This window comes from Cuculus canorus, chromosome 1, assembly GCF_017976375.1.
Source record: "Cuculus canorus isolate bCucCan1 chromosome 1, bCucCan1.pri, whole genome shotgun sequence".
In the NCBI taxonomy this organism is placed as follows: domain Eukaryota; kingdom Metazoa; phylum Chordata; class Aves; order Cuculiformes; family Cuculidae; genus Cuculus; species Cuculus canorus.
The window spans coordinates 117,403,107-117,421,772 of NC_071401.1; the positions used below are offsets into that span (position 1 = coordinate 117,403,107).

General features: G+C 38.5%; 1 protein-coding gene across 3 annotated transcripts in view; it reads left to right on the top strand.

The window, feature by feature from the left end:
* SENP7 (SUMO specific peptidase 7) overlaps positions 1-17,572 on the top strand; it is a 43,521-nt gene extending 25,949 nt beyond the window's left edge. For 2 of the 3 annotated variants that reach the window (XM_054061413.1, XM_054061428.1), the window contains 11 exons: positions 1,789-2,051; positions 3,092-3,228; positions 4,569-4,685; positions 6,154-6,273; positions 7,063-7,155; positions 7,853-8,064; positions 8,489-8,541; positions 9,691-9,728; positions 9,947-10,015; positions 12,141-12,291; positions 15,353-17,572. In XM_054061413.1, the coding sequence (XP_053917388.1) occupies positions 1,789-2,051; positions 3,092-3,228; positions 4,569-4,685; positions 6,154-6,273; positions 7,063-7,155; positions 7,853-8,064; positions 8,489-8,541; positions 9,691-9,728; positions 9,947-10,015; positions 12,141-12,291; positions 15,353-15,490 (1,391 nt within the window). In that variant the 3' untranslated portion in view covers positions 15,491-17,572. The remainder of the gene's footprint in view (positions 1-1,788; positions 2,052-3,091; positions 3,229-4,568; positions 4,686-6,153; positions 6,274-7,062; positions 7,156-7,852; positions 8,065-8,488; positions 8,542-9,690; positions 9,729-9,946; positions 10,016-12,140; positions 12,292-15,352) is intronic. The other variant, XM_009555238.2, reaches the window with a different exon arrangement.
* Positions 17,573-18,666: the final 1,094 nt, after the last annotated feature.

An 18,666-nucleotide genomic window follows, 5' to 3' on the forward strand; every position in this document is an offset into this window, starting at 1 on the left:
AGTTGTGTTAAACTTCACAGTATATTTACTATGTATAATCACCACCTGTATGAAGAAGAATTATAAATAATATTAACTTTACGTAAGGAGCAGGAGTAGTTTGAAGTGAGATAGTAAGTGAAATTCTAGCAGTGAGTTACCTTTACTTCATGTAAGCCTATTAAAATTACTGGTAGCTTCTATAGATGTAGCTTCTATAGACGCAGATCCCAGTGAAATCAGTGGAATCTGAGTATGGAGCTCCAAGGTGTTTTTTAATCTTAGGGTTTTTTTACCTTGATTATATTCTTCTTGTAGGAGAAACCTTCAGCAGTTATTATTAAATTTCTATTCTTGAATGTTTTATGCCTCTTAAATATGTATTAATGTAAATATTTCGAAATGTATGTAGAGATGACTTGAAACAAATCAGTGGTGTATTTACAGATTGTGGAAATGGTTGCTAAGATTCTGCTCTATTTCTTAGCGTGTTAATATTAGAGGAAAATACATTGTGCCAGATCTGACAGCCTGAGAGGAGTGAGGCTACTGCAGCTCTGTGTCCCCAGGTCCAACCAGTCACAAGGGTGAAGATGTATTATTGATAGATAGAGCATACAGAGCTCACACATATACCATGTATACACGTAACTGGCCACACAGATAACACAGACATACAGCACTCATACAAACACAGACAGCACCAGCAGCCTCATCCTTCTCCCCTCTCTGGCTGAGCAGGATAGAGGCCTGGTAGTGAGAAAATACACACACACGCACACATACATATGTGTGTATATATATACATAGGCAAGCACAAACATGTTCACATATGTACAAGGTGGATCCCTCTGTCAGCTGGGCTCAGAGACTCAGTCTGCCCAGTTGCTGGTCCTGGATCCCAGTCTCCCCAGCTGTTGGCACCTGGACCTACAAGCAACTGAGGACATTGCCTGTTGCTGTTATGGGCAGTCATGTGTGTGCAGTCACACAGCTGGTCAGGACTCTCCTGGGCCCCAGTACCTAACCTCTCTGTGCTCTAATCGTTAGTGATACACAGGCAGTGCGGCCATAAGAGCTGTCCCTTATGGACCTGCTCGCCTCTGGCTCTCAAGGCACTTTGCCTATTCACCTACTTTAGCTTGATCTTTGCTAGCAATCACATGCTCACTTTTACACCCACACTCACTCCAGTTGCCACGCTCGGGGCCCATACACACATATCAAACGAAGAATTCCTCACCTAACAAGATAGGAATTTGGTAAGAAGACAACATTGCATGACCAGACAAGTGTACTGACCAGCAAAGTATTTAGATGTGACTGGTCCTTTTAATGCCCTTAGCTCTCTCTTTTCCCACACTTCTTCATCCTCAGTTCACCTAAATACCTCCCCTTGCCTGCCTTTGGTTCTCCCCTGAAACCTCCCATAATAAGTCCTTTGCAATCCTAAAATACTTTTCCCCTGCATCCCATCATGTGTGCTGTACGCTTCACTTGCACAACTCCCCTCAGTCCAAAAGGATTCGTCTTGATGGGTTTGAGGTCTGGACCTCAAACTGGATGTCTCTTCTTCCCAGTCCTACTGGGTCCTTCCTATTTGGGTCCTACCTGCCATTGTGCCACCGTGCTCCTCTGGGCTTGTGGAGGTGGGCCTTTGGTGGGCTGAAGGCCCCTGTGATAAGCTGGCCAGGGTATTTGGGCTACCTCTCCAGCCATTGTTTTTCTATGCTCCTTTGTGGGTGTGCAGACAATTTTTGATCGTGTAACCTAATAATTAATACTATCCATTCTTTCCTTTTTTTCCAGCCAAATCTAGTGAATTTGTATTTCTTGAACTGTCCCAACCACTCACAGAATCAGAAGAAGGCAGACTGACTGAATTGATCGCAGTTGTGAGCAAGAAAAATAGAGCACCAGATCTTTCTGACTTTTTGTCTTTGAAGCAAGCATTACCCTTCCTTAAGGACCTTTCTCCTGAAGAGACCTCTTTTATGAGTTACCATAAGGATCTCCTAAATCAGTGTAAGCCAAAGGAGAATACCTCAAGTGCTCATGAGCCTGCAGTTCAGGTTAGTGATTACCTATTGTTTCATTCATCACCACCTGCTGGCATTCACATATCCTAGTAAATATTACATTAGCCAGTTGCAAAAAAAAGTAAATTCTTTCATAATCTATAGCTCAAATAAAAAAAAAAAAGCCATGTTTGTTGTTTCACAGTGGGACAAGATTTGTAGTAAACTTCATTGCGTCCACAGAGGGATAATGCATAGATGTCGTCAGTTAGTGGCAATTACTGAAGCTTTAGGTTGTCTCATGGTTGTGTATGCCTAGAACCACAGGAATTTCCTGCCCTTGTTGTATTTCCAGAGCAGAAAGTTGGGAGTTAATGAAGGAATGAGTGGTGGGGCTGTTTTTCAGTTGAGCTGGAAGCAAAAGGGTACAGCAGAGGAGAAGGTGTGTATTGCTCATTCCAGACATCTCTTGGTGTTTGTGTGAGGGCTCCACAGCTTGAAATGCTAAATGATTCCTAAAGCTGCTGGGGAGATGGGGCCATGCAAGTTAATGTGAGGAGTAAGTGTCTCAACCCAATCACACATCATTGTCACTTCAGAAGTTACATATGTTTGTTCCCATGAAAGAAACACAGAGACAACAGATCAATCTGACTATGAAACTGGGAATTTAAGAATGGAGACAGCCAGTTCAAATCTGTATAATTTTTAGGCAAATTGTTAAGAACTAGGTTTTTAAACCCTGCAAACGTACTTAGCTCCTACTAAGACAATCTGATGCTTGCTTCCCTCATTTCAGGTCTTTTTTCTTCTCCAAAACCAGTTCTATGTCACTTGGCTGAATATGCCTAAACAGTTACAGATAGAGGTCATGAGCAGTTTAAGAACTGTCATAATTTTAAAGCGGACATAACTTTTTTATTGTCTGAACAGTGGCACATTTGCCTAAATACTAATGTTTACATTTTTGCTCTCCATCAAGATTCCTCTTCAGCGATGAAGGATACTGCCGTGGGCTTCAGATTTGGGTTTTGTATTCTGTTTTGCATATCAAGCTGTGTAATGCTTTTAACTATTATCTGGATTTTTTCTAGCAGGAATCAAAACCAAAAGTGGTCAGGCCCAGTTATGCCCTTGCAAATAAGCAGAGTAGTGGTTGCTATTCTATCTCTCTGTCCTCTGCACTGAATGAAGAATGGAAAGAAGTAGGAGAAACCGGAGCAGTTAAGAAGTAAGTGTATTTCTATAAATGAGAACATGAAAATAAAACAAATTTAATAAATTGCTGGAATAAAAGCATTCTCTAATTGATTTGAAAGTGTTGTGTGAAAGATCCTCTAGAAAGCTAAACTATCACCAAGTATGAAGGTAGTTATTCCTGTTTCCATCCTAATAGTTAACAAACAAAATAGATATGTTACAGGATGACAGAAGTTCTCACAGAAGTTAGGGAATTACTTGAATTGTGGCTACTGGCTCGTATATATCATTAATGCATCAGCCAGAGGGTAGGGAACTCATGGCCTCTGTGAGCGTTCATCTAAGTCTATATCACAGCAGAACTATTGCTAACCTAAGCTGAGCCTCTTATTTTACGTAACTTCCTTCATAGTATGGGTGTCCCATATGTAGAAGATTTTCTAGGAGACCTGTTATAAGCAGTTCTCAAAACTGTTAACTAACTTAAAAGTCTTTTACCATTTCTTCCTCCAACAGTTAGCTAAACAATGTTTTCTTTCACTGTTCTGTCACGCTCAATCTAGTTATAACTAGTTTGTCATACAATTTACTAGTTAGTACAGAAGCTTGGTTAATGCAAGACATTGGAAAATGAGAACACACAAGTGTATAATGCAGCAAGATACTATGGAAGTGCTGGCATGTCTCAGTTCTACAGTAGCCTGTTAGTCCTCATACTTCCAGTATGGCAAATATTAGTGAAGTAAATTGGTGTTAAGAACTCTTGCCTTTTGCCGTTACTGTTTTTACTGACAGTATAGCAATTGGGTTTGTTTCTGCAACGGCAAACATGCTTAATTCATGGTCCCAGTTAAATAAGATGGTTGTTAATCTAGAGCTTTTAAAATACATTTTAAATAGTAATGTTAGAAGTAACTTGGCCAGTTTCAAACCACTTGCAGTGCATATGCTGCGTGATGTGTAAGTCCAAGTTTTCCATTTGGAAGTGTAGGAGTCCTTATTAGAGTCTTAATGAGTAGAAAATCACCGTTCATTCGTACCATTGAGAATGTCCCCTAGTATTTCTTCCCATTTTATATAGTCATTGTAAATTGTTTTTCTATTTTTGATAAAAGTAAGATGAAGATAAAAAAGAATCTCCTTTTCAAAAGGTTTCTTAAAATTTCAGCGTGCAGTCTGGTGCATGTTTTTTTGTAACAGTTAACTGTTGGAGGAAGAAATGGTAAAAGACTTAAGTTAGTTAACAGTTTTGAGAACTGCTGCTTATAACAGGTCTCCTAGAAAATCTTCTACATATGGGACACCCATACTATGAAGAAAGTTACGTAAAACACAATTTGTGACTGTTATAATGTGATTTGTGTTTTCTAGTTTAATTGTTTATCCACCCCCACCTGCAAAAAGAGGACTGGGAGTCACAAGAGAAGACTTATATTGCTTAGAATATGGAGAGTTTCTCAATGATGTCATCATTGATTTCTATCTCAAGTAAGTAATTGTAGCCTTAATTGTACCCTTCTTTCTGAGACCTGATCTGGACCTGAATGCTACTGTAAATATTAGTCACTAAGTATGATACAACTGTTTTAGAAGTAACAGTATGATGAATTTGTAAGTTGGGATTTTTTTAAGCTTTTATGTATTCCGAACAGATTAATTTGTTACAGTTTCATTCTTCCTGTCTCTCTAAAGGGCTGTGATGTAATCCAGACAGAATAGCTGGGGAGAAAAAGCCTCTTGACGACCTCACAGAACATAAAGAACTGAGCAGTTTTAAGCAGGCATTGAACAAAGTAATGGCTCTGTACTAGGTAGCTTATTTACTAAGTTTACATCAAATGGAGCGTGCTCTGCTCTTCTGTGCAAAAGTTCAGGAATTAGTCTGATGCACAGCTCCTGCAGAAAGGAACATAGGTAATACCCCCTGAGGAAATTGTGCTCGGCTTATGTGCTTCATACCATCCTGTTAAAATTGCTCGTGAAAGGAAGTTTTCCAAAACCAGCATTGTGGGCCACCATTCCCAAAAGCTGAGATTTATTTCCCCTGTGCTGACTTAAACCTAAGCAGAATTCTGGCTCTTGTAGAGGTTGTCTGCAAGAATTCCATTTTGCTTGGCATCCAGTGTGGCTGCTGTAACTGTGGGCAGTTGAAACTTCTTTTCTAGAGGAGTGGGAAAGGAAGCATATCCCACAGTGTTTCAAAGTGGTTTTACAGCAAAGCCACCTGTATTTTGCTTTAAATTAGAAATGAATCATGAAGCATGACCCTCTCAATGTCTGTAGCTTCATCTCTCCAGAAAAGGAAGATCCTTGTAAAGGAATTTAAGGCAATCATTGCAGACATGCCTCTGCTTTTTAAATTTGTTAGGCTTGCTGCATTCTCATTTTTCATTGTGTTGCAAGCTGTGTCATGTATGACTGTGATGCCCAAGTCATGGGGTGAAGCTGAAGGCACCTTGTGTAGGAACACTGCAATTGCGAGACCTTTAGCCTTCTAGGATGACAGAATAAACACTCAAGCTGGTGTTTATTGTAAGATAATCAACAGTAAAATAATACTGAGTGAGTTCCTATATTTATCTTGACTTTCATATGCATAACCTGTGGAAGACAATTTATAGTACTCTACTGATACATGCTTTTTGTATATGTGGGAATATAGCACTTCATAGACTTGGTTAAATTTTCAAGTCTGTCTTAATTGCAAGGGCTAGAAACCTAACTCTAAAAATAAATTCTGAAGCATTAATGCTGGAACACATATCTGAGAGAAAGAGTAACTGCATTCTTAGTTGTTTCTTGGTTGAAAGTTTGATGTGATTAGCAGCTGTGAAGACAACTGATAGTAAGCATAACCTGAGTATGTAAGTCATTAAAATGTTTGTCCTTCTTTTTTATTAGTAATGGTACTTTCTAGAGGAGAACATTTAAAATTCCTTCTTTGTTTCTTTGTTAGATATCTGCTGTTGGAGAAAGCACCAAAAGATCTTGCTGATCGTACACACATTTTCAGCAGTTTCTTCTATAAGTGCCTGACCAGGACAGAAAAAAATTCTGAGGGGGATCTCAAAGTTTCGTAAGTTCGTTTTAGATGCCATTATGACCAGAAACAAGCTACCTATTGATGCCACTTGGAAGTTCTGCAGATCGTCTCCCAGTTAGTACATAAAATAGTAATCAATGTTCTCTAAAGGATTAGTAGTCAAATGTTATCACAATTTAAGTATACTGTTTTTCAATACAATCTATGTGTGATTCATTCTGAATATGAAAGAAAATGTTATCACCGTTCTCCAACTTTACCTGACTCTTTACTTCAGACAATTATTTATATATTTTGATCTTTTTTATAAGCTCAAAAGTTTCTCAAGGCATGCATCATTTTAATAAACTGCTCTATTAAAAATTTTACCAGAGTTTTCATTGTCCATAATGTTAATAAGTTATTGTCCAAATTTTTAGTAGGGAAAGGTGTTTTAGACAGGCCTTCAAAAGTGTTATTGTGAAATTTAGTTCATGGATGTTTGTAAATTGCTATAGAAGCGTTTTTCCACTAGGTAGTGTTTATATGAAATTTTTGCATTTTGTGTAGTAAATGATAATTTTTTGATAAATAACTACAATAAGTCCTTTCAAATCTATAGATGATTTTTTTCTGGAAGAGTTTAAGGTGATTTGTAAATGGCTTGTTAGTCACTTATGCTTAATGGTGTGCTGATTAATTTTTTTCTCTGTTGTTGAAATCTCAAGAGAAAATAATAAATCCATGGAGGGATTGGGTAAATGTTAGGACTACTAATCTTTATACCTTACTTTAACTAAAAAAGAACATATCTGAACAACAGTTGTCGTTTGGTTTCTGCAGAGTGGCACAGAGAAGACACATAAGAGTAAGAACATGGACTCGTCATATAAACATCTTCAGTAAAGATTATATCTTTGTGCCTGTGAATGAGGAGTAAGTCTATGTGTTAGATATCTTTTCTGATAGTTAAAGATTTAAATAATTGAATGTTGTGGGGATAAAAAGATTTATGGCTATGAAATTGGATCACTGGAATTGAACACATTAGATTTAGAAGAAGTAACAGGTGTGGAATGATGATTCCTGTGCACTTAAGGAACATTTCTAGAAAGAAATCGCAGCTACTCATAGTGTTAATGGATCAGGAGTAGGACTTTATGGTCTGCTTTGGCCTGGTTGAATAACTGACCTGCACATGGAAACTGGTAAAACTAAAGAGTCACTGAGCGTTACATATGCAAACAACTGCAGAAAGAGATAAGGCTGAAGGTGTGCTATCCCTCAATTATATTAAAAGGTAGAATAGCCATCACAGTTTATTATCTTATTTTTTGTTTTATGAACAGTGTGGAACGGGTGGTTAAACACTGATAAATTGCTGTGGTGGGCTTTGGGTTTTTTTTAAAAGGAATTGATACTTATTTTTGCTGTTATGCCAAAGTGCAAGGTAAAAAAATCAAGTGAGAGGATTAGTAGGAGATGCCATGAAGGAACACAGCAATGATGATTATGTATCACAGAACAGTTATCCATGAGCTCTTGATGTTATAAAAACTTCTCATAACCTCTTTGGACCCAAATGTTACACAGTTTTGATGTTTTTTGCCTCTCTCTCCTTGCTGCTGGGCAGGGCTCATTGGTACATTGCAGTCATCTGTTTTCCTTGGTTAGAAGAAGCTGTGTATGAAGAGTGTCCCCATCAGAATTCATTACATCACCAGCCTCAACAGTCTCCACTTCAGTCAGAGGGTGAGAACGCCAGAACTGGTTCAGTGTTGGCCTTTCCTGGTAACTGCAAGGATGAAGAAGAGATTGATGCTAACAGAATTTTATTCTCAAAAGGTAAGTAATCTAAAAGAAAATTGTGTCAATGCTTATACAGTTCTAATAGTGTCCTAATCCTTGAAGGAGAGATATGATGTGTTACAAAGTAACTTTTAGATCAAGATTGATACAATATGTTTTTGTATTACCATGCATAGCAAGGATTGCACTGAACTCCTGTTGTCTGCAGCTCTGGAAAATACTGGAAGGCACATATAAAAATCAGTGGCTCAGATCCTATCATGAGTGGAAAGTTCTTTGGTTTCAGTAGGAATCTTAACAGGAAGGCAGGCCCTCAGTAATTCTGCTAATTGAACATTCAGAAGGGAAGCAAAATTAGTTTATACTTTACTATCATATTTTGAATCCTAATAATAATGAATTTGAAAATGAAAATAGGAAGTATTTTCTTAAGATTTCTTAATTTGTTCTTTTGTACTAGGTGGCAATGAAATTGCTGCTTCTGCTTCAGTCCTGGATTCAGGCATTTCTAAAGTAAGTGCCTTTTTGTACTGAAAGCGTATTACCATGTTTCTGGAGGCTCTGAGACTTGACCAGGTGTTTTTGCATGTTTTTTTTTTTTTTTTGCAGCAACTGTTCATGTTTACATGGCTTGCAGCATGTGCAAGGCACTTTGAATTAAACTAAAGTCCTCCTTTGCCTAACTGTGTTGCCTATGTTAGGCTCAGCCGAAGCAGGGAGAGTAGATGATCTTCTGAGTGTGTTTGTGGCAGCATGGAAGTAATAACATTGACCTTAGGGATTTACTCAAAATTCCAGTCTTTACTTCAAGCTCAGTCATGTCACAACAATTTACAACAAGAACTTGGCAAAAGGTGTTTTTTTACCAAATAACACAGCTTAATTACAGTTAATGTCACCAAAAGGGCCAAGGCCTTTTACAGAGAGTAAAGATGGAGAGAGATAAAAAAGAAAAGAAAAATAGCAGGAAAGGGGAATATGATGGAGAAATAATCACCACCCAAATGGATCCAGTGAAGATTTCAGCAGAAAATGTGGACCATGGGGCAGCGGGTGCACACGTGCTTTTTGACACAGGTTATTTATAGAGGAGCTCCATCCCTTATTAGCGTATGAGGCACACAGAGGAGGGGTCTTGCCGAGCTCATGCAGTATCCCTGCTTGCAAAGTTCTCAAAGTGGAGCATGCGTAAAAGTCTCTTCTGGAATGTTGCAGGGTTGGTTCTGGGTATTTTAGGGGTCACTCACAGTTCAAGAGACCCTTGTCAGAATAGCTGCTTCTTGAACTCTTTGGGTGCATGTGCAGTCAGGGGAGCTCTTGCCTCTTCAGCACTGTCACAAGGATTCAACAGGTGTCACCTATTCACAAGGTGCAACAACCCCTCCCTCTTCAAGCTCACGCCCCGGACACCAGGGCAGTAAGATGCCAAGCTGCTTGAAGCACACACAGTTTTGCATTAAGATGAGTGTTTAAGACACACACACAAATAAATCAACCCTTACAGCCTATGCTATGCTTTCACATGTTTTTAAAAGTTATTTATCAGTTTCTCTGTTTCTGGAATGAGAGCCTTTCTGACTTTACCTTTAAATCCATGAAGACGTTTGAGTTTCTAATTGTTGTAGGTTTTTTTAAGGTTATTTATATTTTCTCTTTTTCCAGATCTCCCTAAGTAATTCCAAAAGGCAGATTTGTAAGAGGTACGTTTCTGTTTTCATACTAATATTCTGTCATTAAATTATCTTAAGAAATTCTGCACTCATTCAGTTATTTATCACTGTAGGAGCTTGTCCATTTTTTTTCTGTGATTATTCAGATATTAATGCTATTGTTAAGCTGTATTCAAACAAAGTATTTGCTTCAGTAGTGTTGGCAATGAAAAACTACAAACATCTTTTTTTGTTCTTGTTGTTTACAGACCTTGTATCCTCATCTTTGATTCTTTGAAAGCTGGTTCTGTGCAGAAAACAGTTCAGGTTTTGAGAGAGTAAGTGACTACAGTTTCTACTTATTACAAAGAGATGCTCCTGGTCATATTTATATGTTCAAAATACTTTTCACGATAAAGGTGTACATTTCTAATGCTAAAGGGAAATCAGTAAAGATCCACAACAAAGAAAATTGTGGTAACATTACAGAAACTTGTGTAAAAAGCTTGTCTTTGATCTGCAGTGCAGACATGATTCAAAAATTGTAAAATGGACAGTCTGTTTGAAATCAAAAAAATAATAATTAAAAAGTAGAGGTGATTTTTTTTTAACCCTGTCTTTTCAGTAATGAAGGGTATTTTTAAGGGTAGAGAAGAAGATTCTTTAAAATGAATTCTTTGAAATTTAAACATTTAATTTTCCAAAGGGCTGATCTTAATTTTTTTTGATGGAGTTTACAGAAATATAGTGTTAAATCCACTGCTATCTATGTGCAAAAAAAAGAGTAGAAACTCGACTGAAGCTGTCTAAAACATGAATGTATCGGTATAGTTCTATCAGAATGGTATTATTTGTTTTGAAAAGTGGGAGTAAAAATATACTTAGTCTTTTATGTGGAACAACATCTTCAAACTTCTAGTACTTTTACACACTCCTAATGATGTTAACATCTCTCAACAACTTTTTAATAAGTTACTATTATTAAATATTTGAAGCTGAACAGCATTGTTCTCTTTGTTCTATATTGTATCCACTTCACTGAAAGGAACAAAATGTGTAAACCAAGTAGTATATCCTTGTTGTAAAAGTAAGTTTTTCAAAATACTATATGAGGGCTAGATGAGAATCAGAAATTTTTGTGAAACTATCATTTCCCTAGATAGAGAGGCCTCCCCATCGCGTGTCTCTTTGGCGGAAGAGTGAAATAGCAATTTTATTTTTTTATTTTTTATCTTTTTTTAAAAAAAAATCTCTGTGAGATGTATTGAGTTGGTGTTCTATATCTTGAGCTACTTCTGGGGTTGTGATTCCAGAGGAAGTAGTTTCCTGGAGTTCGGAGAAATGTCATGAGAGATGATTTATGGAGTTGTGACATTAGGGAAGTTTAGAAAGCAGACCTCTTATTCCTTCAATTTGCAGTTTCACTCTGAAAGCAGAGGTTTAAGAAAGCTGATGCAGGAGTTCCGTGACCTCTTCTTTCCTTGAGTTGATTTTTATTGTGTTTTGGGCAGTGGTCAGGTTCAAATTGGTTTTAAAGTGTAAATTCACAGGTTCTTACAGTTTCTAGGGAATGTGCTTCTCTGATCTGTCATCTTTGAATTACTTCATGTTTGCCTTCTTTTCACAATTGCCATTTTCCCAAAAGGTTTTTGTGGTGTTCTGTATCTATTTTTATTCTCAGAATTGCAAGGACTTGGGGCTTTTATCAAAACACAAGGTCTGACTTACTCTATGTATTTTTTGTTCCTTAAAGTCAGATCTAGGTTTTCACAACCTCTGAGCCTTTGCAACTGTCACTAAAGCCAGCAGAAAAGTATAGGTAACTGTTGCCTTTGAAAATCAGACCCCTATGCTTCCAATCCCATCTTCAAACTCAGTGGGCAGCCCAGAATGCGGGGTCAGTGAGTTGCTACTGAAGCACAAGAACAACAGAAAAGTCTGATAACAAATAAGTCATAATCATTAAAGAAGTGTTCCCTTAAAGTTTTTAATATGTCTTTATATACCTTGTACACTAGTAGGTTGCAAGGGCTATATTGGTGCAGTTGTAACTAAAGTTGTAAAGTGAATTCTAAGGTTTTATAATGGTTTACTCAGGTTAGAAAACCACTGCTGGCCTTTTAGGATGAACCCAGGAAAAATCTGTGCGATAGCCAAGAAAGATTTATTTGAGTTCTTCCTTTAGATTACATTTAAAAATGCCCTGGTATCCTAATGGCTTGAAGAAACTCAGCACAAATCACTCTGTTTTTATATAAAATCATGCATCTTTCTATTTTGTATATTGCTTATCATATGGTAGAGATGCCTGAGTGTCATAGAATATTGGAAATTGTGGTATTCCCCTGCATGAATTTCACATTTGGTGAAAGAAATGGGTTTAAAGCTGTTTGTTTGTATCGCAAAATGCATTGAGCTTGGGAATTATTTCTGAAGTATTTAATCTGTTTACTTTCTGTGTAGGTACCTTGAAATGGAATGGGAAGCTAAACGAAAAACACATCGAGAATTCAATAAATCAACTATGATTGACCTGTGTCCCAGAGTGCCTAAACAAGATAACAGCAGTGATTGTGGGATCTATTTGCTGCAATATGTGGAAAGCTTCTTCCAGGTACAAATGGAAACTACCCCTTTTCCTTTCCCCAAAAATCACATTAAACCCCCAAAAAACTTCTGAGGGAAATAGCTGGACACAAAAGCCTTTGATGTTCAGCCTCAAAAGCATCAAGCCATTTGAGAGAGAGGAGATAAAACCCATTCTTCAAGTAGTGACACTTATCTTTCTATCTGGAGCACAAAGAGTTTCTCATCTTTGTTTGTTGACAAACATTTCTGACCATGTATTTTAGTGTGGCTTTTACATTGGCACATTCAGTATTCCTAACTATTTGGATGTATGTGGAGTCTTATGTAGTTTATGAATTTCTGTCCTAACAATGTTACAAAGTCATCTTTTCTGTGCATCAGCACAGAAGGAGGTAGAGTTGCCCTTACTGTGAGAGAGCAGCTGGAATGCATGGAGGTCTGCATAGGATTGGATGAGGAGCTAACTGAGGGCTTATGGGTAGTGATTAAAGTGCAAACTAATATGGGTGACATAGGTGGACGTTTGCTGTAGGCCACTTAATCAAAAAGAACAAGTGGATGAAACCTTCTGTGGACAGCTAGAAGCAGCCTTGCGTTCACAGGCCCTGACCCCTGTGGGGAACTCGAACCACCTTGACATCTGCTGAAGAGATACCGAAGGACATGAGCAGTTGGGGGGGTTTCTGGAGAGCATCAGTGACGGCTTCCTGACCCAACTGACAGAGGAGTCAATGAGGAGAGGTGCTGTGTTGGCCTGCATACTCACAAGCAAGGAAAGTCTGGTTGGGTATGTAAAGGTCAAAGGCAGCATTGGCTGCAGTGACCATAAAGTGGTGTTCAGGATCATGAGAGGAAGTAGCGTGGAAGAAAGCAAGATCACAAGCCTGGACTTTGGCCTCTTCAGGGTTCTACTTGGAAGAGTGCCTGGGGATAAGGCCCTGGGAGGAAGAGGGGTTCAAGAAGACTGGTTGATATTTAAGGAACACCACTTCCAAGCTGAAGAACAGTTCACCCAAACAAGCAGGAAGTCAAGCAAAGATGCCAGAGGGCCTGCATGGGTAGAGGAGCAGTTCCTGGCAAAACTCAAACATAAAAAGGAAGTATACAGAGGACAAAAGCAGGGACAAGTATCCTGGTAAGAATGTAGAGACACTGTCCAAACATGCAGAGATGTAATTTGGAAAGCCAAACCCAACTGGAGTTTAATCTGGTGAGGGATGTCAAAGGCAACAAGAAAGACTTATAGTTATGTGAGCAGCAAAGGGAAGAGTAGGGAAGGTACAGACTGACTCTTGAATGCATCAGGGGCTGCGGGGACACAGGACACGGGAAAGGTTGAGCTTCTAAATGCCGCCTTCATTTCACTCTCTACTAACAAGAGTGACTTTCAGGACTCAAGACCTAGAGACTGGGGAGAGATTGGAACAAGGAAGACATACCCCTGGTGGAAGAGGATCAGGCTAAGGAATAGTTAAACTGGGTGTTTTTAAGTCCATAGGCCCTAGTGGGATGCTTCCATGAGTGCAGAGGGAGCTGGCTGATACCATTGCGAGACTGCTCTTGATAAGGTTTGAGCAGGAAGGAGGATCTGGTGAGCCTCATCTCGATCCCTTGGAACATGGTGAAGCAGCTAATCCTCAAGACTGTTTCTGGATGTGTGAAGGACAAGAAGAGGATTGAGAGTAGTCAGTATGGATTCACAGAGGCAGGAGGTAATCATGTCCAACCCGATAACCTTCTATGATTAAATGACTGGTTTGCTAGATGAGAGGAGAGCAGTGGACTTCAGGGAAGCTTTTGACAGTGTGTCCCGTAGAGAAGCTGATGGAGTATAGGCTGGATGAGTACACAGTGAATTGGATTGAAAAATGGCTGACAGGATGGGTTCTGAGTGTGGTGATCAGTGGCAGACAGTCTAGTTGGAGGTCAGTAACTAGCAGTGCACCTCAGAAGTCAAAACCAAGTCCAGTCCTGTTTAACATCTTCATTAACGATCCAGATGTTGGGGCAGAGTGCACCCTCAGCGAGTTTACATGTGACACAAAACTGGGAGGAGTGACTGATACTCCAGAAGGTTATGCTGCCATCCAGAGGGACCTTGGGATGCTGGAGACAGTGCTGGTACAGCTTGCCCAGAGAGGTTGTGGAGTGTCTCTCTTTGGAAATATTCAGCAGCTGCCTGGACGTGGTGCTGGCAGCTGGCTCCAGCTGGCCCTGCTTGAGCCAGGAGGATTGGATCAGATGACCTCCAGAAGTTCCTTCAATCCTCAACCATTCTGTGATTCTGTGACAGATGAGTTGAGCTCTTGTGTGACCAGGACAAGATGGTTGTAATTTGTCCTAAATATACTAGGGCTCATAGACTGCAAATCATGATGTGTTTTTCATTTTGCTTTTGCTGTTTATCATGTACTACTTTATTCAAAAGAAGGAGAGGGTGAAATAGTAGCATGTCAAAAGAACGAAGAAGGATAGAAGGAAAATAATTGACCTTGACAAATCAGATGTGATGTTGTGGTCTTGCCAAAGATGCCGGCACCTCTCAGTCATTTCGGTTTGCTGTCCTCTTTTGTTCCTAATTCTCCCCCATCTTGTGTCCTGCTAAAACAGCTAGCGATGTTCTTGCTTCTTTCTTGTCTTCTATCAGACAGACCAGCTGATGACAGAAAAACACGTCTGAGCAACCAAAGCTCGTCATGCTTAATTGCTCTATACTTGATCTTTCCCTATAGTATGATTGTATGTATGTGTTTTGTGACAAAAGTGCATCTGCTTCGTGTTAGATATCAAGAATATGCCTAATTGTTTTATAGTACATGGAATCTGCTTGAATATGCACTTATACTGATGTATCTTTAAGAGAAGTGGTGATAACCTGTTTTATGTTTACCATGAATAGCTTGGGTAAGGGTATGTATATATATGATTGCCATGGAGGAACCGGAGTTTGACTTTGAACTCTGTCATTGTCTCATGGAAACTTGTTTGTACCTCTTTGGTCTCAGCAGTAATGGAAGGGTTTGAAGTTAGTTTTTAAGGTTGCTTTATGAAATTTGTGCTGTAAATATTCCTTTTTCTGTTACCAGAATCCTATAGTTAACTTTGAAGAGCCGCTGCATCTGGAGAAGTGGTTCCCTCGTCAGCTGATCAGAAGCAAAAGAGAAGAAATCCGAGACCTGATCTTGCAATTGCATTTTCAACAGCATAGTGGCAGCAGCAGCTAATAAATCTAACAAGCCAGACCTGGCAAAGAACTTAGCTGTATAAAGTAGTTGAAGCTGTTTCAGCTGCATTTGTGCTCTTTCTTTTTCCCTTCCTTGCAAGGAAAAAAAAGAAGTTTTTTGTTTGTTCAGTGTGTATTTATTTAAAGATTTTTTTTTTCATTTGTGTTGTGTGGTCATAGAATGCAGTTGTGGAGTGTAGAAGAGAAGACTGTACATAAAAGTCTAAATATGGAAGTTAAAGCTAATACATATGGATAGCTAATTGACTTTTTACTTGGAATATGAATGCTGCATACAGGTATGTGCCACAAGGATGTAAAAATATTTTCATCTTTTGGAGCCTGTTCTTTACAATTCTCTGTAACATGGATGATCACAAGGGAGTCAGGCCTGAAGACAGGATTTTGACCCCATACTGGGTCTCTTTCAATTTTCCAGCTCTTACAGTTAGAATAAATACTATGTATTTTTTAATTTAAGAATCTAATATTGACTCTCTTTAGAGATGTGTTTTTTCTTTTGTTTCTTATTATATACAGAAGTGGTCTGCATGTCCTGCCGAGATTTAAGACTGCTGACTTTTGATTATTTTTATTTTTAATTTCCCTAGCACTTTCAACATAAAATGTTATTTCTATAAGTAGAAGACATTTACTTTAGAGTGACCACTGAAATCTTTTAAAGTAGAGAGTAGGGTTTTTTTTTCTTTTATGATTTTTTTCTCATCAGATTTGAGAGCCAAATTTCTTCTAAAACTATTTTACATGTAAATGCAATACATGTAGGCAGTAGATTTTTAATCCTGTCCACATTATTTTGAGGAGTTGCTCCTGCAAGTCTTATGGCATGACTTGCACTAGAAAGGCAAGCAGTTTGTGATTCTATAACCTCAAAAGTTTGAGATGTTTTACTGAAAAATAAGGTAATTTTCATTCAAAAAGTTCATTACGTTATGTATAATATGTAATTTATATATAAGAAAACTGGATTTATACTTTGCTCAGGAGAATTATGTAAAAATGCCTGAATATTTCAGTGTTTGAACTCAGACTTGATTTGATAAACTAGCACAAGTTTATTGTTGTCTTAAAATGTATTTATGTAGTTTTTCCTCAAACAGTGATCACATAAAACCTCAATAACATTTTGAAATGTGCATAGCTTTTTCTGTGGTTACTGCACAATAGAAGGTGATTGTTTTAAGAGGATACTTTCTCCTGCTTCCCACTGTAAGTAAACTTAATTGTCATTGCACCCTTCAGAAGGATGGTGTGTTGGCTAACCATCAACCCCCCCACCCCGTGTCATAAACATATCTACAAAACCAGAGCTCTTATATCTAGAAGCAGGCTACAGAGTTAAAATAAAAATTGAGGGCAACCCAAAGGTATGGTCATTTTTATGGCATTGCAGAATTCTCAGGGCCCCTTCCCTCAAGACAACTCTGAAACCTAGTGTTTGGAAAAATCAAGTTATTACTTCAGGTCCTGTACAGTCATCCAAAGAAATCCTTGCCATTGTTTCTCAAACCAGGAATCATTCTGTCTGGAGAAGAGAGGCGATTTTAAAACAAAGTAATTTACTGAGTTACCTTCTGTATAGCTGTGAGCAGCCTAGTGCAATTACTGTGTGGTTTTTGTCTTTGTTTCTACTTTAGTTACGTAGTTTGTCACTACCCAGCACTATATCTGTCCTCCTCATCCCACAGGTTTTGTGGATGTCGTCACCTAAATCACAACGTCAACGTTACTAACAGAGATAATCTGTGTATGTATTGTAACACAGATGAAAAATGAAATGTGGAAATGTGTGCACTTTCTCTAAACCTTTTTAATTGATGCATATTTTCAATGTTCCCTTATGACAAATAGTTTGGGGCTTTTTCTTATGGTAAAGTTAATTTTTATCATGAAGTAATCTGTTATTTTCTTGATTGACTGGTTTATATGCATTTAAAAGCAAAAGTAATGTATAAACTTTTCTAAACTGGTTTTATAACATTGAAGGATTTCCTTTGTAGATTGTTAGATATATGCTATGAGAATGCCAATACATTTGCTATTAAAAGTATCTCCAGAAGTTGCTGAATGATTGTTGCCATTCTTTTCCCAGCTGCCACGGCTAGATAGTGAGCTAAGTGTGAGAGAGACCATGTTACTGCTTTTAAGGTATACACACAGTATGTGTATCTTAACTCATTTTCTCTTGAAGTGATTATTTGTTCTTCAGTCCTTACAATGGCATGCAGCTAGTTCACAGCTGCTTGTGACAAGCAAGGCTGCTTTTTGACTCGAAGAATCTTACAGTTGTTTTCTGCAGCTAGGCTGACAGTCTTGACAGTCTGAATGACTAGCCTGGAAAATGCCTGGGTCCACCAGCCACAACTCGCCCTATTCCAGCCATTTCTATTTAATAGATGTGAGGTGAATGCTAGGAGGTCTATGGAAAAAAGTTCCACTCCAGGTACCTTTGTGCTTCCTTTTTAGTCGCTAGAACTACTCAAAGGTAACTTTAGGCATATATAAGGCACCAGACTGATTCCAGGACCTTTTTGCACATCTCCTGCATCTCCATTTCCTGGTAATGGTCCCTATTTAACTGAAATGGTGGAGTGGTGTGATACTCGGAAGCAAACCAATCTCAGTAAGGTGCTTCAACCTACGCTCTGATTTTGGTTTCAAGGAAATGAATTGTACTCAAAGTGTTAAATGTAGCTATCACTTTTTTTAAAAGAAACTGCTGTGTTCTGGCTGTGTGCAACCAGAAACTGGCTTCCGTGAGGAAATCTTGAATCATGGAGATCTGTTGGCAGGCATGATGCAACTAACTTGTAGGAAGTAAATCTTTTAGTAAAAACATAACCCCCCCATAGTTTTCATCAAGAACTGGAGAAATTAATCATGAAACTGCAAATGTGCTTTTTTAAAAATATATCTATCGACCACAGTGTTTTTCCTCTGGAACCGCAGGCATGGATTCATTGTGGTCCATCTGCAACGGCAACTAGCAATCCAATGCAACTAGTGATAGGATGAGAGGAAATGGCTTCGAGTTGCACCAGGGGAGGTTTAGATTGGATATAATGAGAAATTTCTTTACTGAAAGAGTGTTCAAGCATTGGAACAGGCTGTCCAGGGAAGCAATGGAATCACCATCCCTGGAGGCATTCAAAAAAC